Source organism: Electrophorus electricus, chromosome 15 (assembly GCF_013358815.1).
Source record: "Electrophorus electricus isolate fEleEle1 chromosome 15, fEleEle1.pri, whole genome shotgun sequence".
NCBI classification, from domain to species: Eukaryota; Metazoa; Chordata; class Actinopteri; order Gymnotiformes; family Gymnotidae; genus Electrophorus; species Electrophorus electricus.
The window spans coordinates 3,820,024-3,842,043 of NC_049549.1; the positions used below are offsets into that span (position 1 = coordinate 3,820,024).

At 40.5% G+C, this 22,020-nt stretch overlaps 2 protein-coding genes across 6 annotated transcripts in view; both read left to right on the forward strand.

The window, feature by feature from the left end:
• The window catches only part of gab2 (GRB2-associated binding protein 2), a 35,836-nt gene extending 28,389 nt beyond the window's left edge, over positions 1-7,447 (forward strand). Inside the window, exons 4-11 of one of the 3 annotated variants that reach the window (XM_035534385.1) lie at positions 1,492-2,045; positions 2,887-3,270; positions 3,493-3,583; positions 3,808-3,901; positions 4,305-4,427; positions 4,668-5,225; positions 5,885-5,985; positions 6,254-7,447. In XM_035534385.1, coding sequence (XP_035390278.1) covers positions 1,492-2,045; positions 2,887-3,270; positions 3,493-3,583; positions 3,808-3,901; positions 4,305-4,427; positions 4,668-4,811 — 1,390 coding nt within the window. In that variant the 3' untranslated portion in view covers positions 4,812-5,225; positions 5,885-5,985; positions 6,254-7,447. Of the gene's footprint in view, positions 1-1,491; positions 2,046-2,886; positions 3,271-3,492; positions 3,584-3,807; positions 3,902-4,304; positions 4,428-4,667; positions 5,226-5,884 lie in introns of those variants that run through there. The other 2 variants (XM_035534384.1, XM_027027675.2) reach the window with 2 other exon arrangements.
• Positions 7,448-8,343: 896 nt separating this feature from the next.
• Positions 8,344-22,020, forward strand: part of zmp:0000001236 (mastermind-like protein 2) — a 42,418-nt gene continuing 28,741 nt past the window's right edge. Inside the window, exons 1-3 of one of the 3 annotated variants that reach the window (XM_027027671.2) lie at positions 8,344-8,420; positions 8,655-8,904; positions 9,201-9,664. In XM_027027671.2, the coding sequence (XP_026883472.2) occupies positions 9,242-9,664 (423 nt within the window). In that variant the 5' untranslated portion in view covers positions 8,344-8,420; positions 8,655-8,904; positions 9,201-9,241. Of the gene's footprint in view, positions 8,421-8,653; positions 8,905-9,200; positions 9,665-22,020 lie in introns of those variants that run through there. The other 2 variants (XM_027027673.2, XM_027027672.2) reach the window with 2 other exon arrangements.

Below are 22,020 nucleotides of genomic sequence, written 5' to 3' on the forward strand. Positions count from 1 at the left end.
ATGTAGAATATGATTTTTAAGCTTTATCAAGAGGGCGATTGAGTGAGAGTTGTTGATTTCCACTGAAAGACCTAAAGGAATTGTATAAAATCTCTGCCCAAAACTCAAGCAGCCGTTTCATTCATAATGACACCATAGTGATGCCGAGTTTAACCTTCTACTCTGCATCAACCTTTAGCACCTCTTATAGCCACACAGAATGTAACTTCTTTGGCTGTCTCAACCAGTCTAAATTTCTCTCGCACACTTACAGCTCCACAGTTTCTTTCAAATTTCAAATTCAAATTCTTTCAAATTCACATCGAGTATTAACTAAGATGGAAGAACTTGTGACCCATTTGTGTCCCGTTGATTATGCTTATCAGACGGCAGTAAGCATGTGGTTTAATTGTGTAAGAAATATCATTTGACATGTTGATTCATCAGTGTGGAGAGTTGTCTGTAGCTGGACCCAAAGCAGGCAAATAAGCAAAACCATCTAAAGATTGTGTGATCTAGATAGTGAAAAAACATATTGATCTACCTCAAATGTAGTGAAAATTAACACTGTAATGGAGGGAATGGCACAGTCAACTCACAAGCTTTTGCTGAGGGCTAGGGTTAGGTTAGGGTTAGGGATAGACGTAGATACCTGTCCAAATGGCACTAAGATCATGCGGAAAAGTGTATTTGGTCAGCCCACACCTCTAATATTGCATGACCAATGGCTGTCACTGCATGTGAGCTCCATGAAAAAGTAGTTTCCAGAGTCATACTTTTCACACCCACAAAACAATTTTTTAATCAAAATAAAGAGCAAACAGGTGTAGTATATATTTTTAAACAATAGTGCTGATACTTCTTGTAATGTTCACTGCTGATAGCTTGACAAATGTGGCCATTTATCAGCCTGGGAACATAATTTCTTTGAGGGAATGTGAGTTTGAGGGACAGCTGAACTAAATGCAACACGTGGTCCACATTCTAGTCCTCAGCACTTTTCAAAGCAAAGTTATGACCATGAAGATAGTTGATGTACATCTTGGCCACTGGAGCCCTCCATGCAGTGACTCTAATGAATTCTATCATATTATGTGGTGATGCTATGAGGAGAGCCATCATCCATCATGGTTAAGATTACTCAGAGCATTAACCTAGCCCCTACAGCGTTAACCTAGCCCCTACAGCAATAATGTAGTACCTATAGCAGGAAAATATCTCTTTAATTACTCTAAAATAGAGTAATTAAAGCAACACAGCAGCACTTGTAGCATTCATGTTCAATTTAGCATCTGGAGCTCCTCCTGTACAATGTAACACACCTAATCCAACTGATCAAGATTGTGTGTTTAGATTTGGGTTTGAACATTTGTTTGGGCAGCTCTGGGCATTCTTCATATAAAAATATGAAAGTATCTGAAAGTTAAAATGTTATGTGTTTATTTACAGATAAAAAGTGGAATGTAGTTCAGGGAGCCTTACTGGTACTGCTACTGTTTATATCTCCACCAGGAGTTCCAGCTTCTCCCAGGTGTCACGGGGGAGCCTGCTGGTCGGAAGTGACTCGGCAGTTCAGCGCCTTACTCACGGTTTCTCCCAGTGTCTAAATGGGACAGGTTCTACACTGCATGGCTCCAGCCTGTCCCAGCCTAGCCAGCAGCAGCCTCTGGGCTCCCCCAGAGATGCCCGTCACATCCTGCCCCGTGCTCACAGCTCCGAGGAGCCTTCTGAGCTTGAAGCTGAGGAAAGCTACACCTACAAGATGCCCTGTAATGCCCTGGCCTCCTCACACTTGAGCGAACAGCGACCTCCAGACAACTATACCACACCTGTCTCGTTCTACCAGATCCCCCGCACATTCGATAGGAACCACAATGCCCTGACACCATCCACTGCAGACCTGACCAGTGTACCTCCACCCAGGCCACCAAAACCCAGCCAAAGCTCAGACACACACTGGGGCAGTCCCCAGTCTCTTGGGGGGCAGAATGGAGAAGTGACCACTGTGTCTGTAATCCCAAGGAGGAACACACTACCAGCTGTGGAGAACATTAGACTTCACAGAGGTACTAAACACATGTGGTGATCGCCGCACCACCACCACCAACAATAACAAGTTTGTTATTTTTAATTAATAAGGACACTGTTCAAACTACAACAACCGCATAAATTGTTTCAGCGCATCATGAATCACATGACAAAATACTTCAGCTGCACTGAAACATTTCCATGTGTTCAGAAACCTGTCACAGAAATGTTGTCCCGGGGGGGAAAATAAATAAATAAATAATAATAATATATATATGCGCGCATCTGTTTCAGCTCGTTTTCCGAGGCTTTCACTTACAGCTACGTTGTTCTCTCGCTGGTTGCACTCCTTTCACTGCTACTGTCTTCAACTCTTTCTTCCCGGTTGTTTATTCTCTCTTCTGGTTAATGTTCACATCTGATTTGAAACTAAGGGGCAATCTGGCACAGTCTGATCTGCTAATGAAATTCAAGCCATGCAGACAGACCCAGAGTGGATCGTTCCAGGCTGATAAGCAGTGGAACAAAAAAAAAAAAACAGACAAAAAGACTCCTTCCTGTGCTTGCACAGTGGGTCTGTGCGTTCAGACCAGACCCAAACCCACCAGCATGTCTGGAATAAGAGGAAGTGACATTATGACCCTTGGTCACAGTCTGGCTTGGTCACAGCCTGTTTGCACACCTGTGTCTGGCTGCTTTCTATAAAGGCTAATTGCGGACCCGCATTTTTGTGACTTCAGAATGTCTTGGTAATTATATTGAGAATTATGCATAAATAACTGGATTTTTATAACTGCTGTTCATAAGTCACTGTCATATGACCTTTACGTTTTATAACATACACATAATTTGACATCTGGTTGCCTTTTTTGCTCTCAGGATCATCGTTTGAGACCAGCGGTCAGCAGCGTCCAGTCTATTTCAATAACTCTGGTCAGATTGTTGAGTCGGTCAATGATGGCTTCAGCTCCTACCTGAGAGCAAAAGGTCCGCTGGCCCGGTCAGATAGCGGTGATTCTGAGGATAACTACGTTCCTATGAATGCGGGCTCATCCTCCTCCCCTCTCAGTGCTGCCCTGGCAGACAGCCCCAAGAACAACTATATTCCCATGAGTCCTGGCCCACACCACTTTGATTTCCCAGGATTCTCTGCCACACTGCCAGCTAGGAAAGGCAGCACAGCCTCCTTGTGCTACCGACCAGGCCGCCTGAGTGATGTCACACCACCACCAATTAACCGCAACCTTAAACCCAACAGAAAAGGTGAGGAACACCATTATTATCATTTCTTGTATGTGCTGAGGAATCCATTGCTCTCTGTGTTAGTTATACGTATGAATCATTTATTCCTGTATCTAATATTTTAATGGACCCTTTATTGGATCTTTTCATGACATCACTAAATCACATGACATCACAAATAAAATCAAATCCTATACAAAGCCAATTTTACCTGTTTTTGAATTATTTGTTTATCATTGCCAGCAAAGCCAACACCTCTGGACTTGAGAAATAATGGCATCATTGACGAGCTTCCTTTTAAGAGTCCTGTTACATTGTCATGGATCAGACCTGTGTAAGTACCATTCACTCCCCATTTATGTCATTTGAATTTTAAAAATAATCTTATGTCATTGGCGCATATTTCCACTAAGAAAATGTATAGGATGCAATGGACATACATCAATCTACAAAACAAGTGTGTGTTCAGTGGATTGTCGGACCTCAGTATACTGGTAGAGAACTTGCACTTTAGAATGAGAGTCTCTGAATAGTCCTAAGCACTTATTTTGTGTCTAGGCCCGCTATTTCCTCACAGCACTGTCGGCCGGTCTCCACCCAGAGCATCACCAGCACAGACTCTGCCGACAGCGAGGAAAACTACGTGGCAATGGTGAGGAATACCTTAAGACTGTAGTTGAAAACTAGACAGAGATATAATGAGTAATAATTACATTATTTCAGAGAGGTTCAAAGATCTATTTTTTTCCCCCACCTTTGGAAATTTGTTCATCTTCTCCAACATTTACAAGTCTATCAGTGGTTAATGTTTATAGAGCCCACATAAATAGCATTACCTCAAACCCTGAGATTGAACAGCAGGGTTCTCAGAGAAAGAGCTAAGACTTTTAGAATATAAGATTAACTGGACAATAATTGTTTTATTTTTTATACCAGTTAAAGCTGGTGCAGATGTTTTTCATGTAAATGTAGGGTGCTTTGGGGAGCTGCACCAATAACAGCTATAAGAGGCTTTATATCTGACTCCAGAGTTCTTGCATTGTGTCTGTCGGTAGCAAAATCCAGCATCTACCTCTCCAGTAGTGAGTGGCACCAGCAGCCCAGCACCCAGGAAATGTGGCAACGTGGATTACCTGGCTTTGGATTTCCAGCCGAGTTCGCCTGGTCCACACAGAAAGGTATCTTAAAGAACATCTTTCCATGGTATGAAAGTACAATGCAGACCATGCCACAATTCAAGTAAATTGTTAATGTATTCTAGTGTTTATGCACTTGTACAGGTTTGGATGGTGGGCTTTTGTACAGGTTTGGTTTTGTACAGCTTTGGATGGTGGGGTTTTGGTTGGACTTTTGTGGTCTCTATCACAGATGCTTGTGCTGTGTTGCTCGGTCCTTAATGTCTCCCCAACATCCTGCAGCCTTCCACATCTTCAGCCACGTCAGATGAGAAGGTGGACTATGTGCAGGTGGACAAGGAGAAAACGCAGGCCCTGCAGAGCACCATGCAGGAGTGGACCGATGTGCGGCAGTCAAGCGAGACTACCAAAGCCGTCAAGTCATGACTCAGTGCTAATGTACTAACGTGCTAATGTGCGGATGCTGGCAGCACAACACACTGGATGACGCTCATCACCTCCTCCTCCTCTGTCAGACTGGTGTGCCAGATATTTGAGACAACTCAACATTGAGCAGATCATTTCACTTGTACAGATCTTACCAAATGGAACCCAAAGCCATAAAAATACCTATTATGAGCAGAAAAAATGCTATTAATAACATCCATCAAAGACCTGCCTCACCAAATAACTGGCATGTCTATTTATCTTATTTGAGTAAATCTGTGGGGGGAAAAAGGCCAGATATATGCCTTCCTTGAGCTGGTGTCCTATTTTGAAGAAAACTAACCTTTTTGTGCTGTAATCTTTACTGACCAATGAGTGTTGCAGAATATTTGAAGAACTGTGTTCTTCTCAGAGGTGAGTGAATTTACACTGTCAACTTGCCGATCAAACTGAATTGCGGTCTGTTTCATTGATTTTAGGGGTACAGTTAAATGAGAGTTCAGGAGATTCTCACCATAAATACCAAGTTTATTTATTTGTGTTTAGAGTTCAAAAGAAACTTTTCAGTATGTTGAACTACAGGCTGTGCTGTGCTTTTATATCTCCCCTCATGAGGGTGTTGAACTACAGGCTATGCACTGAGATCTCTATCCTCACCAGCTTTACCCTACGTGCGCATGTTTGGTGAGGAAGACGATGAGAGTAGAATATATTTAAACATTCCCTCTTGGCTTTGCAATAAATTGGAATGTCTCTTATCCTTGCCAAAAGGCGTGCTTATGGACAAAAACTTTTATTTCAGGTTATCTTGTGTGTATATCAAATAGAATATGAACTATAGAAATAGAGTAAATATTGAAATGGTTCTTGGGATAGTGGTGATCTGCATTTTCTCTTCTCAAACTGACCATTTGCTAGACTGGATTCAGCTGTATTTGTTAAAGCCATTTAGTGTCGGTTAGTGTTGCTTTCCCACTGGTTGGTTTGACAGTCGTGGAAAATACATGCATTCATTTTTAAAAATGTTTTTGTTTTATCCACATGTTGATTTATTTATGGACTTCTTCCTTTAGGAATACCTTTATTTTCTTTGGGAGATGCAGGTACAAATACATTTCCAGTATTTCCTGTTTGCAGAGTCATGAGAGCCATGCTGAATGATACTGAGCCATCGGTAATGCCTTACAACAACCTGCTTCTCACTCTCAGTTAATATTCAGTTCAATCTCAGTTCACTCTGTTCATTCTCAGCGTTTATTGTGCAGCTCCGTGGAAATTGGCAACTAATGCTTTACATACTAGGACATTAAGACTATCTCCTATTAAGGAGCATGTGTTGGTGGTTTGCTACTGTGAAATTCTCCAAATAACCACTAACTATAAAAATGCTTCATTATACAGGTAAGTTAGTTCAGGTTCACATGTGTTTGTTTAATTTTTAGGGTGGACTCAAGATTGGAAACCTTCATAATTGCAGTTACAGTTTGCGTATTTACGGCAGTGTGGAAGAGGTGATCACTTGTCAGGACTTGCGTTACAGAATTGCAAGAGAATGAAGACATGGTGCCAATTATTTATAATTCCTGTATTAGTATTACAATGCATCCTCTTTGGAAACTTATTTGCATTCTATTTGTTTTACATTTTCTTTAGAAACCCTGCATGCAGTTCCTATTTTAAAATTACTGTCATAAAAAGTCTTCAAGTTTTATTAGTGATTTTCTTTTTTGTGCTTTGACTACAGTCAATATCTATAGTTACATATAACGTAAACAGTCAGTATAGAAAAATGTTATTTTAGTCAGGTTTCATTTTTAATGGTAGGCTGGGACCTCCAAAATATATTTGTGTTGCTGTTTAAGAACAGGTAATGTCTTGAAACATCATTTATGTTTTTGAACATTTTGTTATGTAATCATGATATTCACAAGCCATTTTCTATTTATTATTTGTTAGAATTATTCGTACTTGTTGAATATTCTGATGGTTTCTGATGGTTTCAGCTCCTCACACTTGTGTATAGATCAAAACATTTTGTCAGTAAGGATTACCATTCTACACACTTGTAAAGTTTATGTTCTAAACTTTGGTAATAACTTTTGGGGATAACTTTCTATAGTATCGTTGCACTGGTATCATTCTTGATGGTTGATCTGTGATTCTGCTGAACGACTGAATGACTGAAATTGGTCATCTCCATACCTTTGTCTATAATGAAAATCCAACCTAATGTCTTGTCCTGGGAGAGTACTTGTAAGTGAACTGAATATCTGTGTTGTAGTAGAGTGTGCTATAGTGTACTGAAAGACTTGTTGACCATTCTAAAAAAGTTCGTTTGACTCAATTCACTTTTAAGTAATGTACACCTTATATTATTTCTACTGTAAAGCATTTCTATTCTACTGCTTGTGAATTAATTTATTAATTTATTATGTGTGTTCACCAAAAATGTGCAAGAATGACAATGTGTGGCTCTACTAACATTAATTTATGCTATATGTCTTGATTTTGTGAAGCAATATGCCAAGTAAAGCCAGTAAAAATGTGGTACGTTTGGGATGCACAAAAACATTTTGTTATTCCGTGATGTTATATACTCGATATGTTGACAAAAATAAACTGCAGTGCAAGCTAAAGGTTTCATTGTCTTATAAATGGAAATAATACCACAACTTAGGATTGTATACGTTGTACTACATCTAACACTATACTGTAACATATCTACTGTAGTTGAGATAATAGACGTGACAATCTAAACGTCTCACTATTCATTTATTTAAATAAATCATTTTAAATGTTACATAAAAACTAATACAACTAAAAGCGAAATGTTTTTATTTCTTAATATTTTTTTTAAAGAGTTTAGAGTTGATTTATTAAGCCAATAAAATCTTGGGATAGAACACCAAGGAATGTGCCAATGGGCTGGCCGCTCCCTGTGATAGCCTAGAGCCGAACATCATCACTGCCCTCTACTGGCAGACAGCCATTACTCAATCGGTCCTACAAAACATCTCCCTGTTCGACAAATATTCTTTTGTTCACTTTTGCCAGTCAGTGCTGACTACGTTGTTACTCAGTTATAGATACGCACAAATTTTTTCAGAGACTTTGCCGTAGCAAGTGGTCTGAAGATGTGGCCATGTTTTAAGCACGTGGGTCAATTAGGTATTGATTTCACATCCTATGTTTTGGGATGTGCATGAGGTGAAAACACAATAGCTACTGTAGCTTTATCTTTGACCCTATTAGAATAGAACATAAATGACTATTATTATTTATACAATTTGAGATATGCCTATACCTCTTAACACACGTAAAAGAAACAACACTACTGTATTCCTACTAGTCATCGTTTTGCTTGCGCTACACTTTGACGTCAGCAGGGGGCACTACGGACACCGTGATAAGTAAAAAAAAAACTTAATGAAGCCGCTATGGTTGGTTAGGTTTTGTTGATGGTGGTAGTAATTGCAAAAATAACCAATGTGCTAGGAAAGTGTAGATTAAAAACAACAAAAATCAATTTAAGACGTCACGCCCTGTGTATCCCTAATCTTTAGTACACCTATTGTTCATCGCTTATTTCCTGTACTGCCGAAGACAAGGGTATGTGTCAAAGTTCAATTAATATCTAACATGTTTAAATCAAAATAGAACAATCTTAATGCATAATGTCTGGTGCATCTGCAAAATAAATTGCGTCAAAACGTACATCTTGCGGAGTTTAGCACCAGTCGCTATTGCTTTTCCGTGCAGTTCTCCGGTAGTACCGCTAGAGCCTGCAAAATGACAGTTAAATCTCGTGCTTTCCTTGTGTCTGGGTTGGACTGCGCGTGAAAGCTTTCTGTCGGTAATCATGCTCTCCGGTGTGCCGCACGCGGTCAGACTACCGACGACGAACTGAACGTGAGAAGAGGCCGCCCGTCCGCGCGTCACTGTTGAGTTTGTGGAGTAAACAGACCGAGCGGCGAACACACCGACCAACGTCAGAGGTGGCCGGGGCTCGAGGCTCGGCGTTGGGTTTGTAACCGGACGTGGAGAACGTTAGACTACTGCTAAATTACACGAACGAGCAGTCAACTTTGTCACGGTATTTCTGTTTTTGTGCACATTTTATGACTATGCGTGCAGCGTAAAAATGAATCGGTTTAAAATTTTAAACTACACCTTGCATTAAACTGAAATAGCACGCTCTGCACTTTTGGCAAGCTATCTAACTGTTAGGAACTATGATACGTGATTTCACTAGCTAGCAAATTGAGAATGTAAACTTTTAAAATCTTATTTTGCCAGTTATCGTGTATTATTGAAACGTCCCAGTCAGTGAGAGTATTTGACGGTTTGTATGTTTAAATCTCCGCTTGAAATGGTCTACGTTCTGCGCAGAAGGAGCTTTAAACTTCACACGTAAACGAGGAATTACGCGCATGGGAATGGGAGAAGCGGCTCCGGCGCGCGCCACAGCTGCTGGCTTTTCTCAAATGTTGGGCGTCGGTTCGGTAGGAGCTGTGCCGGCGGGAGCGGCTGGGACGGCGTCCGCTCCGCGGGGCTCGGTCGTCCCGCAGCTGCACACCGCCATAGTCGAGCGTCTGCGCGCTCGGATAGAGCTGTGCCGACGTCATCACTCCACCTGTGAAACGCGCTACCGACGCGGTCAGGCGGAGACCTCGGACCGGGAGCGCGAGGCCACCCTTCAGCTCCTGAGCATCGTGCAGCAGGGACCTGGAAACAGGAAGACCAAAGGGACCAGATCCGGCACTCAGCATGCCTTGGAGTACAGCAGGGTGAACGGAGAACAGAAACCTCGCATTTCATCAGATGCAGAATCGAAACTTTCTACACGGATTGCTGTAAGTTTTACTAAGTACATTTAATAACCCTGCACTAAAGATCGTGTGTGTTCTTATCGCATACTGACGAACCACCACTCTACGATGCCTGTGTGTGTGTAGAATAATTTGAGAAGAATAGGACAGCGTGGTGCTTGTGTGCTCTTGTCTCATTGTTTTCCTTGTTGATACATTTTAAAACATCAATCAAATATGTTTGTCTGTAAGAACCTTTACACTGTAAAGTCAGAGATGTTCAGCACGTCACGTATAGCCGTGTACTGCAGTACAGCTGTTCTGAAAGACACAAGCACTGAACTCAGGATTTTGCAGTTCAGCAAACAGGAGAACAAATGGCTTTGCTGTTCATTCCATGCTGTCTATGCTTACCATGGTCAATATCACACATCACCATCTTGAATAATGTTACCCTAAATCAGTGAAGCATTTGCTAGGTACATAAAAGACCCTAACCCTAACTTGTGCACATACATGACCCTAACCTATGCACATAAATGCTTAGAGTGATTGAATGCATTTCCTGGCTGTGCTTAAGCCAAACAGGCCTTGGAAACACAGTTGTTGGAGGCCACCCAGTGATTAAGTGCTCTGGGCATGAAGGTGATTGTGTTATTTCCTAATTTCAGGTAGTGACAGATCTGGGTAAAGGGAGAAGCATGTAGAACACTGCCATGGAACAAGATTGGTAGTTCTGTTATGTTTGCTCATACAAAACTTGATAAACAGATAAGGCTCAGAGAGGCATCTATAGGCAGAGTCACAGTCAGACTTATCTGTCGTGGCATCATAAAGATTTTTATAATATTTTGTTATAATGGCTTTTTTGTTGTGGGAACACCTATAGATGTCAGGTGGGACAAAAATGTTACTGCTATCAGATGTTTGGATGTGGAAGGCGTGAGCGGGGAAAGGCCTAAGCATTTGGTGGAGTCTCTTGATTTTGACTCGTCATCGATCCTAAATACTATACTTTGGTCTGAAGCAGTTATCCCAGAACCAACTTAGTGTTTCCTAACAGCACTCCCACTGCTGCCTCTGGAATAACATTAGCCTGGAATGAAGCACCCCTCAGCCTTGGAAGACTGCCAGAATTCCTGTTCCTTTAGTAACCGCAAGCAGCGGATTCTGTGTTCCTGTGTTGGTTTGGTGCCTGAAAATCACTTTTAATCTGCCCTAGAAACATGCACGTTCATTTTTAATCTGCCCCAGAAACATGCTCTTTTCCTGCAAAGACCCATAAGAAGTGTTTGCATTTATTCTTCAGTTTATACCTTCTAGAACTACTCTGGAAGTATTTTTTACAAATTTGTCTGCCCTATAAGTATCCGCCCTAAACATATCCACCCTAAATGTTTCTGCCTTAGTGGAAAGCATAGATTGAAGCATGAAAAGGTTTAAGATGAGAAAGGTGTGTGTGTATGTGTGTGTGTGTGTGTGTGTGTGTTAGGGGGTTGTCTAAGGAATGGGAATGATGGAAAACTCCAGCAGGGTTGTTCACTCTCCTGGAATCAAAGCTGTTCCAGTCTCATGTGTGCAGACTCTCCCAAAGCGTCTCTGTGAGCTGCTGTGTGTTTGCCTCATGTTTTATTCACAGGCTGGGAGATGACTGAGGCTTTGAAGAGCACAGAAACTATTCTGCATTTACATCCCCTGCTTACATTAGCACAACATAATGGCTCCATTTTTGAGATGTTGCCAGTCTGATCTAGGGCCAGGTTTCACTAAAAATCCTCCCCTTAACAGTTGTGAGTGGAATGATGAAACTGATCTCAGATAAAAGGGCAGTATCGTCTAACTCCATACAATGGAAGCAATCAGTGGGTAGTCTGGCTGCCTTGTCTGAGCTGGAGCATCACTAGTTTCTGTTTCATCTTGCATGTGGCTTGACTTGAATACCAGTTGTTTCAAGAGCCTGGATTTATCCCATGGACATCTGGTAGCTATTCTAGATTCCAAGACTTTCAACTCTGCCACAGTTACCTTTGGTACATGCTATTGAGAATGCAAAAGAGGTAAATACACAAACACTTGTGTATTTTGCACATTTTTTGTGTGCATTTAGTTCCTGTTAATAATATGTTGAACCGGAGGCTATTATTATAGTATTGTCATTTATAGTTCATGTGCTGCTTGTATTCACAAAATTATGCTGTCATTTATTATGAGAGTTTAATCAAAAGGACCCAGTAGTGCTGCATCCGTGATATTAATGTGTCAGAGGCGCCAGTAAGTCTTATGCTTTAGTGGCCAGTGAGACAGGGCTGTGGAGACAGAAATGTGCTAAAGTCTGGTCTTAAAAAGGTCAAGTCCTGTCACTGCACTGGTCTCTCATTTAGGTGAAACTGAGCTCAGAACAATATAGATGTTCAAATATTTATTCTTCACATTCTAGGTTAGGCTTTAGTTCATGATCAGACTGTGCAGAAAGTTAAGGATTGTGTGGACATTGTCATTACTTAAGCCTTTGAATGAGCTGAGAAGTGTTGCCTCTCGAGCTATAAGGCCTGTATGAAGTTGTGATTGCTGCAGGGTTGAAAGGACCCAGCTGAAGGGTTGGTGCATTAGAGAACAACCTGTTATCTGTTCATGCTCCATATAACTTGCAGACGCTGGGCTCTGGTGGGCTGTTTTCCTGCTTGACTAAGGAGAAGGAAAGAGGGTTGGAAAAAAGTGAGGAAGTAAAGAAAAATGTTTGGCCTGCTCTGTCTTTTGACAAGCAGTATGCTTTGTAGGACTTGCCTGAAATTTGACCCTTGTGGGAACCTCCGTCTTCAGGTGAGTGTGTGTTCACACATGCCTGATGGAATCTCTGAATCTCAGTTCAGAGAAAACAGTGCGAGTTCCTTATTAACCTTCACATTTGCACAACAAACTACAATAAACCTATGCAATAGTGCATTTGTAGTCAGTTTGATAAGGAGCATTATTAAATAATTGTTGTAGATTTTTGCTGTTTGTGATTGTTGTTCTGTAGCAGGCTATCATGCACCAGCAGAAACCATTAGCCCTTTTATATATTTAGCATTCATGTCAGTTAATTTAGCAACACAAAATATCTTTTGGTCGTCTTTCAGTCATTTTGAAAAGGTTGGGTGACAACAGACTTGGCTTGGGGGCTATAAGGTAGAATATAATTTGAGGGACTTAAAACACGCCCTAGTCTCCCAAGGAATCCAAGTCCTTTGCCAGGAAACAAGAAGAGTGGACTCCTGATGTAAGAAGCAGATCTCTGGGTGGGAATGTCAGGTCAAATTGGGGCCTTTCTGACTGAATCCAAGTTCAGCACTGTTTACATTACAGTTCAGGGTTTTTCTCACAGCCAGACCAAACAGAGTTCTGTTCCCAGGCCCTGTGCTCTCACACTCCCAGAGCCCTCCAAAGGAGTACCATACTCCCAGAGCCCTCCAAAGGAGCGCCACACTCCCAGAGCCCTCCAAAGGAGCGCCACACTCCCAGAGCCCTCCAAAGGAGCGCCATACTCCCAGAGCCCTCCAAAGGAGCGCCACACTCCCAGAGCCCTCCAAAGGAGCGCCACACTCCCAGAGCCCTCCAAAGGAGCGCCATACTCCCAGAGCCCTCCAAAGGAGCGCCACACTCCCAGAGCCCTCCAAAGGAGCGCCACACTCCCAGAGCCCTCCAAAGGAGCGCCACACTCCCAGAGCCCTCCAAAGGAGCGCCATACTCCCAGAGCCCTCCAAAGGAGCGCCACACTCCCAGAGCCCTCCAAAGGAGCGCCACACTCTGAGACCTCGTTTCCCCTCTCTTATCCCACACTTTGCTCCTTGTGCTCCCCCCATCTTTGAACCTCTGGGCTCAAAGTCACTTGTTGTGGTAATTTTCCTCTTCTTTGTACAGGCACGCAATTTTCCTACCATAAAAAAAAAAATCTGTTATCTGTGACCTGAGTCATGAAAACATTATTAAGGCATAAACATCTCAAGCATTTAAACAAGTAGAAAAAGTAACAAGATAAATTAACAAGAAAAAAAGAATCACTCAATACAAAGTTCTGAACTGTTAGTTGGAAAAAACTAGCATTCTTCTTGCAATAAATATCTTTTGTAGTAGGTGTGATACTGAGGTAGGTCAGTGAAGGGGGGGGGAGCTCTGTATAATGTATATCCTCATATGCTACACTCAGCTCGTGGTTTACAGGTTTCTTGTCATGAACTCATCTGTCCACAGCCTCTGGCTTTGTAGATGCTCTTCTGCATGTCACAATGTTGGCTCTTGTGCTAAAAACACGTTCTGATGGAGAACTTGTAGCAGGCATGCAGAGGTAACATTTAGCTAAGAGGCTCACTTTTGGAAATGTTTGAGTGAATCTTCCACCATGCCAAAGTATTGGTGTCGTCGTCAGCACCAGGATGACGACAGGTAATTATTCAGTTCAGCTTCAGCAGCTTGCCACTGTCTGCTTTTTTCTGCTTTTTAGCTGCAGTCTACAATCTCCTCCCTCAGCTCCTGGACTGGATTTTAAAGTGCTATCAGCTTCTAGGTTTCTGCGTCCTTGCACCGTTTCAGCCACAGTTCTCGCTTTTATGGCATCAGTTTTGTCATCTTTTTCATGTATTGGGTCTTAGAATCACTGCTTGAGCCTCGGTCTCTGTCCAGAAGGTCATCAGTGGCAGCTTCATCATATTTTTGTTCAAATAGCTGATGACCGTAGTCTTGATTCGCTTTGTGAGGTCTGAGTCCTCAGCTTCTGGTTTCAGGAATTCCTCATTGAGGAGGTACAACACAGGCTTCACATAGGATACACTAACATGTCTCTCCAGAGAGTGAAGCTCCCTAGTGGATTCAGAGCCTTGAGGACAGACTCTAGGATTTCCACTTCTTGCCAGGTGGAAACTAGGTGTTTTTATCAGTAGACAGGACTTTTGCAATAGCTTTCTCTTGCTCTAATATTCCTCCAATCATTATCTGATGAGCGCCGCCTGGTGGGTGGTTCTGTGATGACTTTGTGCTTGGGCAGATTGAGCTCCTCTTGAGAAGCTGCCCAAGACTTCTGATTTTTCATGAGAAAGAGAAGGCCCTGACCACCTTCTTACATACACACCTATGGTGCATTGAATTCTGCTGTCTCTCCCATCTCTCTCTACAGGTCAAAATGCACAATATATTCCTGTGATTAGTTGTGTTGGTCATTAATGTAGCTTTAACTCATAAATACAATATCATGTAATGTGCTCAGTATCCAAAATACCTAGGAGCGAAGAACAAAAATGCTCCTCAACATTTTTTTTCCCCTTTAAGTACAGAGGGAAAATTACCCACAAAATATCTACTTATGTAATCTATAAATATATTATGAATGTATGTTTTTTGCATAATAAAATGAATAAAATTACACTTTTCTGCTGCTTAAGTTCAAATCATAGTCTGATTTAGTTAAAATTTGACTTTAAATATTTTGCAAGGTGCGATGTATGGATAAATTTGTCACATCTCAAAATTCCACCCCTTTAAAAAAAAGATTAGTCCCCCCCCCCCCTTCTGTGAATGTCGGCTACTATATAAGGTGAACTAGAACATCAGTAGCTATACCACAACATGCTCATTTTGTACATAATATCATTAAAATACACAATTACTTAGAACATACCAATTGCTAGGTGCAGCCTGTGTCCAAAGCACTGCAGATGAGTCCACTTTTTAAGTGAGACTGCCTTAACAATGTTCGCTCCATAGTGATGCAGACCTGTCGGTCCTCTAAGGCCCCAAGCAGCTGGGAGAATAATTCTGCCGTGTGGTCGTCGGGGATAAATGCCATTTGCATCTGTTTTGCTAATTCTCCTCATCGATGTACTGCACGGTAAGGCTCATGTACGGTTCTAATGTCCGACTTGACCACGTCAGCTGTAGTAGCAAAGTTTCTCATAAGCTTTAACTCTGCTTTCAGTTTTGACTGACCTTCATCAAAAAAAAAAAAGCCACATTGCAGTCTGGGGTAGTTGATACTTTGAATCAAGTACTTTCACAAGGTTTTTGAACCCTTCACTGTGCTAATTGGTGTCATATATCGTTAGCCTTGAAATTGGTGACTGCTTTTATTTTCTGGTGTCTTTCATTTTTTTCATATGGGGTAATGGTGATACAAGTTGTCACAGTTGACTACGTTTAGGACAAACTCCACTGTTTGATGGCTGGCTAGTGCCACTGCTTAGCGGATGGCTATCAACACTTGAACATATGTTCACACTCACTTTGTACTTTGCTGGATGGTACTTTTTCAAATGGTAAAGCAAATTGGTAGTGTTTCCTGACTTTGTCTGCACTGCAAGGCAGCATATTTTGCATTTTGGGCTTAACTGCGCTTGGTCAGACTTAAGATCTCCGAACCACTTCCATATGATAGAAGTGGTGTGGCCTTTCTTTGGAACGATCATTGAGGGAAGAATGCTCTGTCCGGGCTCTCTTCACTTCCCATCTTCCCAGCTGAGCATGCAAATTAACGTGTAGCCTGATGGTGCGCTGCGCGATCTGGCTTGTTCCGTTGGCAGCGCCATTTAGACGGGAAATGGAAACAAGCTTTAGGCAACAGAATTCAATAAACTTTTATCAATCTTATCAAGGAAAGATTTATCATGATTCAACTGTAGATCATATCCATCTCCCACCACTAGGTGCTTATTTTGTTTTAGAGTTGTTGAGCTGTTTGTGATTTTAATTCACAGTCTGTTCCTGGGAACCTGGCATGGTAATGGTTACTACACACTAGCACAAACCTCGTTTAATGTGGAATTTGGTAACACTTTAGGTTTCTGATGGGATCTTTATTTTCAAAATGCTATTTCAAAATTCAGGCAGTCCTGTTATATGGTTAGTGAGTGTGTGTATTTATACCTAGTGTACCCACTGTCTGAATTCTTGAATTTGAGCACATTACATATTCGTATTACATTTGGTCTGATTTTAAAGAAAATTGTCACACAAATTTGGCACTTCTTTCATTTAAGCAACCACCCCCCACCAAAATGCCCAAACAAAAGCTCCCCAAGAATTAAACGTATAATCATCTGGGAAGTGACCGAGAACCTAAGAACAACATTTAACCCATGCTGTTTTTGCATTTTTCTTAAACTCACTTTAAAGCTTCTTACTTGTATCATAATACCCACATGTTTCATATCAAAATGTTCAGACCAATTTCCGCTCTCTTCCTAATGAGGTACCATTTGACTTGGGGCACTGCATAAAGAAGTAATATGGCCATAACGCTAAAAAATATGAGGTCCAATTTTAAAAATGTTTCATGTGAAAACATAACCTTTACTCTTTTTTGGTGTTTGAAATAAGTTTACTAAAGTATTTGTTCATATATTTCACTGGTTTTGTGAACCAAAGTAGCATAGAGATTTGTAATAAATATCGAAAATGAAATTTTGTACACTGTGTTTACTGAGTAAAAGTGTGCTGTTACTCAACTTTCACCAAATCTTGAGGGACTGAAATAAATGACTGAATAATTACTTTATATTACATAGCAAGCTTCATGGAGTATCAGTATGTCACGCTTCATGTGTGCAAATGAAAAATGAGCGTTACAGTTATAACCAAAATATGGCAAAAAAACCAGAAAAGGCTCAGAACAGTATTCAGTATGGCCAAAACATATCCATTTGTCTATACTATACTAGCTTACTTTCACACACACAGACTTTAATAAATAAATCTTTTTTTTTTTTCTTCTTTTTTTTTTTGTGAAACAAAGGTAAATTCAAAATCAATTTCATGAATTTTCCACAAAAGCAGCAGTTAGTTTCCTAGCTAGCTAGTAGCCTAAACATGACCAAAGCTATCTAAGTCCACAATTATATTGCAAATTAACATTCATTTAGCCATCACCCCTCAGACTCTAAAGTTATCTTCATGACTACTTTCCAAAATCACTGCAACTTTAACCGCTGTAAACATGTTGCACAACGTTTTGCTTTGCTGCATCAGTGCCTGGACACATTGAGGGAACCATAAATCCTACTGTGCATCAGTGAAATTTTCAAGACTGTCAGGTCATCTGAGTTGCAGCTGATGAGGAGTTGGGTCAGGCAACAACACAGTGATCCAAAATTCATAAGCAAGTGTCTACCTCACAATGGATATTTTAAATTTAAATTTATGGTCCAGCTTAGTCAAATGTGGCAGGACTGGAAACATAGTTCATACTTGAATGTCACTGAGCCATGGCATTAAAAAAAGAAGAAGAAGAAAAAACACTTTTTGGGTAAAAAGAAAATGAATTTTACAAATGGTATAATGCCACTACCATTTGAACCTAAGATCTTAACAGTATTAAACACTTAACTTGAGATCCAGACCTGTATTTATCATAAGTGTAAATATATATTTGACACCCAAAAACTGTTTCAAAAACAGCTATCAACAAATTGTTCCATTTTACACTATAAAGGTTTCAGTAACAAGGCTAGAGTGGTTTTTTTTTTTTTTTTTGCCTTTTGTTCAGATTATATTTTGGCAGCTATTTCTTTTATTTTGTGCATTTTTCTCTGAAACTTTGCTTTCTTTGCCATTTCATGTTACTGCTTGTTCCTTTCTGTGGTGTTGAGGATTCTTTGGGTTGCTGTAAATCTACATTGACCATATTCCCTCTATCAGGTCTATAAGAGTTTTGTTCAGATGTCAGGAAAAGAAAAAATAGAATGTACTGAAAATGTATTCACACCAAAGTAATACATGATTTCTTTTAAAAGGAAATAATGAACTCAAACGCAAAAATATGCACATCATGTCATTAACCCACAATCTATATAATTTTCTCATGTATCTGTTTTATTCATGTCACTCTGTATACTGTTATTGTTTTATTAGTCCTTCTTATTGTTTTTCTCATAATTTCTCTACTGAAGAGAACTACACTGACTGGACTGTGGAAACACGCTTATACTGCACCATGCAGAAACTCTCTGATGCTGGATATTCCATAGGTGTTCTGACTTAAAAACCATTCTGTTGAGAGACAGAAGGAAGTAGCAAGTTGAGGGCTGCATGTATGTGTTGTGAGGTGACTGTGTTGCCTCTGCTCTGGTGCCTCCTGCCCTCCCTGGACACACAGACACTCTGCCGTTTAACCTCTCTCTCACTCCACCCTCCGTCCAGTCAGTCTCACGCTCTCGGTAACAGTCCCCCATTCCTCTCGCATCCTGCACCACAGATGAGCAGGACTCTTGGACTTGGATTTCTCTGTATTCTGTTTCGGATTTTTGTGTGTAGTAGGCTTGGTTGTGTCCCATCTTTGAACCCTACCTTTTTCAAAATTCTAGTTTAAATGCATTTTCTCTGTTACAATCTAATATATCTGTTTTCTTACTTTCTTCTTCACTGATTTCTCAAAAATAGAGACTGGCGCTTCTTAATCCGTTGCCTCTGGATTCCTTACGTTTACATTTTCAGCATTCGGCAGAGACTCTTTTCCAGAGCGACTTACATATGTATCACATTATATTAAGATTTCTTTACACACACAAATGCAGACTGCGTTAAAAACCATTGGTCTGAGTAATCCATAATGTAAACACAGTGTAAACATGTTACATTGCTACTGCTCTGCCACTCCAGACATTTTAACTTCAGCATACATGATCTATAACACGTATTACTAATAAATGTTGTTTCCGTCCACTATATCAGCATATCCACTATATTAAAGAGCATCACCAGAACCATTTTTTATGTTTGACTTTATCTGACATCTGTCATGTGGTAGAATTTTCATCCTGCGCCACCGCTTCCAGAAAAAACAAACAATGAAAAAATCCACAGCAGGAAAAATAGGCTTGTCGCAGAGTGGTAGCTTTACTGTGCATTGTACAAGAACCTTTCATAGTTTAAACCAGTAATTCATGATCTTCAGGTTAAATGATCCACGCTACAATCTCAATGTTTTGTTTGAGTTTAACCATGTCTGTGTAGAAATTACAGGAATTACAAGGCTCTTGATTGTTGACAATATACCATCACATATTCCAAACATGAATAGCCTTGTTTTGTTTCAATAAATATCATAGCTGTTAACTACCTTATCTCAAACACCAGTGTGAACCTTCTGTCTCAATTTATATTTAATGTTGTATGCAAATTTTTACCACCACTCACTAAGATAATCTAGCAACAAAACATTTTATATATATGCATCCCAACCAACAGTTTGTGCAAAATCAAGCAAAGCCAAAGAAAAAATGGACAATACCATTTGCAATATATCTGAAATACCCGAAATATACATGAAATATCTGATATATACAAAATACCAGAAATGTAAAAATAAAACCAATTATTTTTTGGAGGCAATTCCATCATTACAAAAGGCATTTCCATCACAAAGCTGTCATGTTTCCTGCAGAATGCTGATGAAAATATGGCTAGTATGTTCAATACTGGGTGAAGAGATTAATGGTAAATGTCATAAAAATGAGAAATATAGGCTTATGTAGATACAGGATTATGAAGATGTTTCAAAAACTCTGTGACCCCTAAAATTTCCAGTCTCAGAAAAGTTGGTATTTTTCTCATTACCTAATCTGTTCTTTTAAGTCTGTGCAACAGCTGTTTCATGTTTTGACTCTGTAAATGATGGCCCATGTCTTTTTACAGACACACACTGTGTTTAGCTGGACCTAACAACATAATTAAACAAAACCTACTGTTTGGCCAAGCAGTCGTTGTTTTTTTAATTATTAAGCACACACAAATTAATGAAAGTGGTAACCACAATATTTTTAGATTGGGTTAACTTTAGCATCAAAATGTCAAGCCCTAACAACCAACTGTGCAGCAGAAAACAAACTATTCATCTTATCCTTCCCCCAGTGCAGGTCATTCCCAGGTACTTCATGCTCATGTAGGTCACCTGATAGAGCAGGTGCTAACAACACCAATATTATGGGGTCATTTCCCATGGAACTTGATTTGCAGTCAAGTCATACTGATAAATATATGCAGGTCACTCAGGGTGAAAACATATGATGACTGAATTGCATGCAGGTGCACTGCAGAGCCTTGTACTGCAGTGAGCAGTAGCAGTCAGTGGAGTTGCTGATACATAAGTGTTTTGTTCTTGCACCTTAGCTCAGGCTTGCTGACTTGTTGACTCATCGAAAAGAAAAACTTGTTCTGTATAGACATTGTCAGACCTGTCATGGGTGGATGCGTCTGGAGCCATCATTAAACTGATGTGCTGACGATATGTAACCTCCTATTTAAACAGTGAATATCTGTGATGTTGAATTCCTCTCAATAATTGTTTGAAGGTGGTGTGGGGGAAGAAGAGAAAAGAACATTCCTTTCTCACTCCCACTCTAGTTCTCCCCGTTAGCTTGTTGCTCCCACTCCGCCCCCTGTTTCCTTCCCGTTCTTATTTTAGAATCTTTTGGATGTTTTTCCCCACATCCGGTAACAGGGCGGGGGGGGGGGGGCTTGTGCCACATCCCAACTACACACGTTTCCAAAGCAAGACGGCAGGGACATGATCACACATTTTCATAAAACATCTGTTCATCTCCTTGCACACACTCTGTCTTGTGAAGTCTTCGTGAAAGAAGTGAGCCTCAGTATTATGGTAATTTTAACACTAACCCTGTGATCAGATAATCAACACATAAGAGAATGACACAGGTCTGGGTGGTTCAGACAATGTCCGTTTCAACTGCTTTTCTTGCTCGGATTTGGGAAGTGGGAACGTGTTGATGGACGGAGGGTTAGTGGCTGGTTTGTGGTTGGATTGTGAGGGACCGCCGCCACAGCTGCGCATGTGGCTGCCAGGTGTTCAGCTACAGGCCTTACTGGGAATGTAAATATTGAGTTGACTGGGGTTCCACTGCTCTTTGCGAAAATATTTCATAATATGCTCCTTTAGAAGAGCTGTCCTTTTACAGGTGTACTGAAAGCCTGTATACTGTGTTCTGTGAGTATATGAACCATGTAGTGTAAGCATTGTTGTGGCTCCTGAGGTCAGTGAGTTGAATTTGGTCGCTTAAGTATAGTAACAATAAACAAACATACATAAATAATTATACATTTCTTTTAAGCAAACATATTTTGGAGCTGATTATAATCACTTACAGGCATTCATTTCAATTACAAGCATATTAGTGTTCAAATAATGAATTGAAATGAATAACCTTAGCCGATGAGATGGAGCCAACATTTCTAAAAATATTTCACATATCCCATAACCTCATGATAGCAGTATATTTTTCTATTAAATATATCCTTTAAATATCTCATCGTATTGGCAGTATAGCTACATGAAATATTTTGTTTATTCTCTGTATTAACAGATAACAAACCATTCTGCTGACAGTCTTATCAAATGACCATAAAGTGTGAGGTATTCTCTT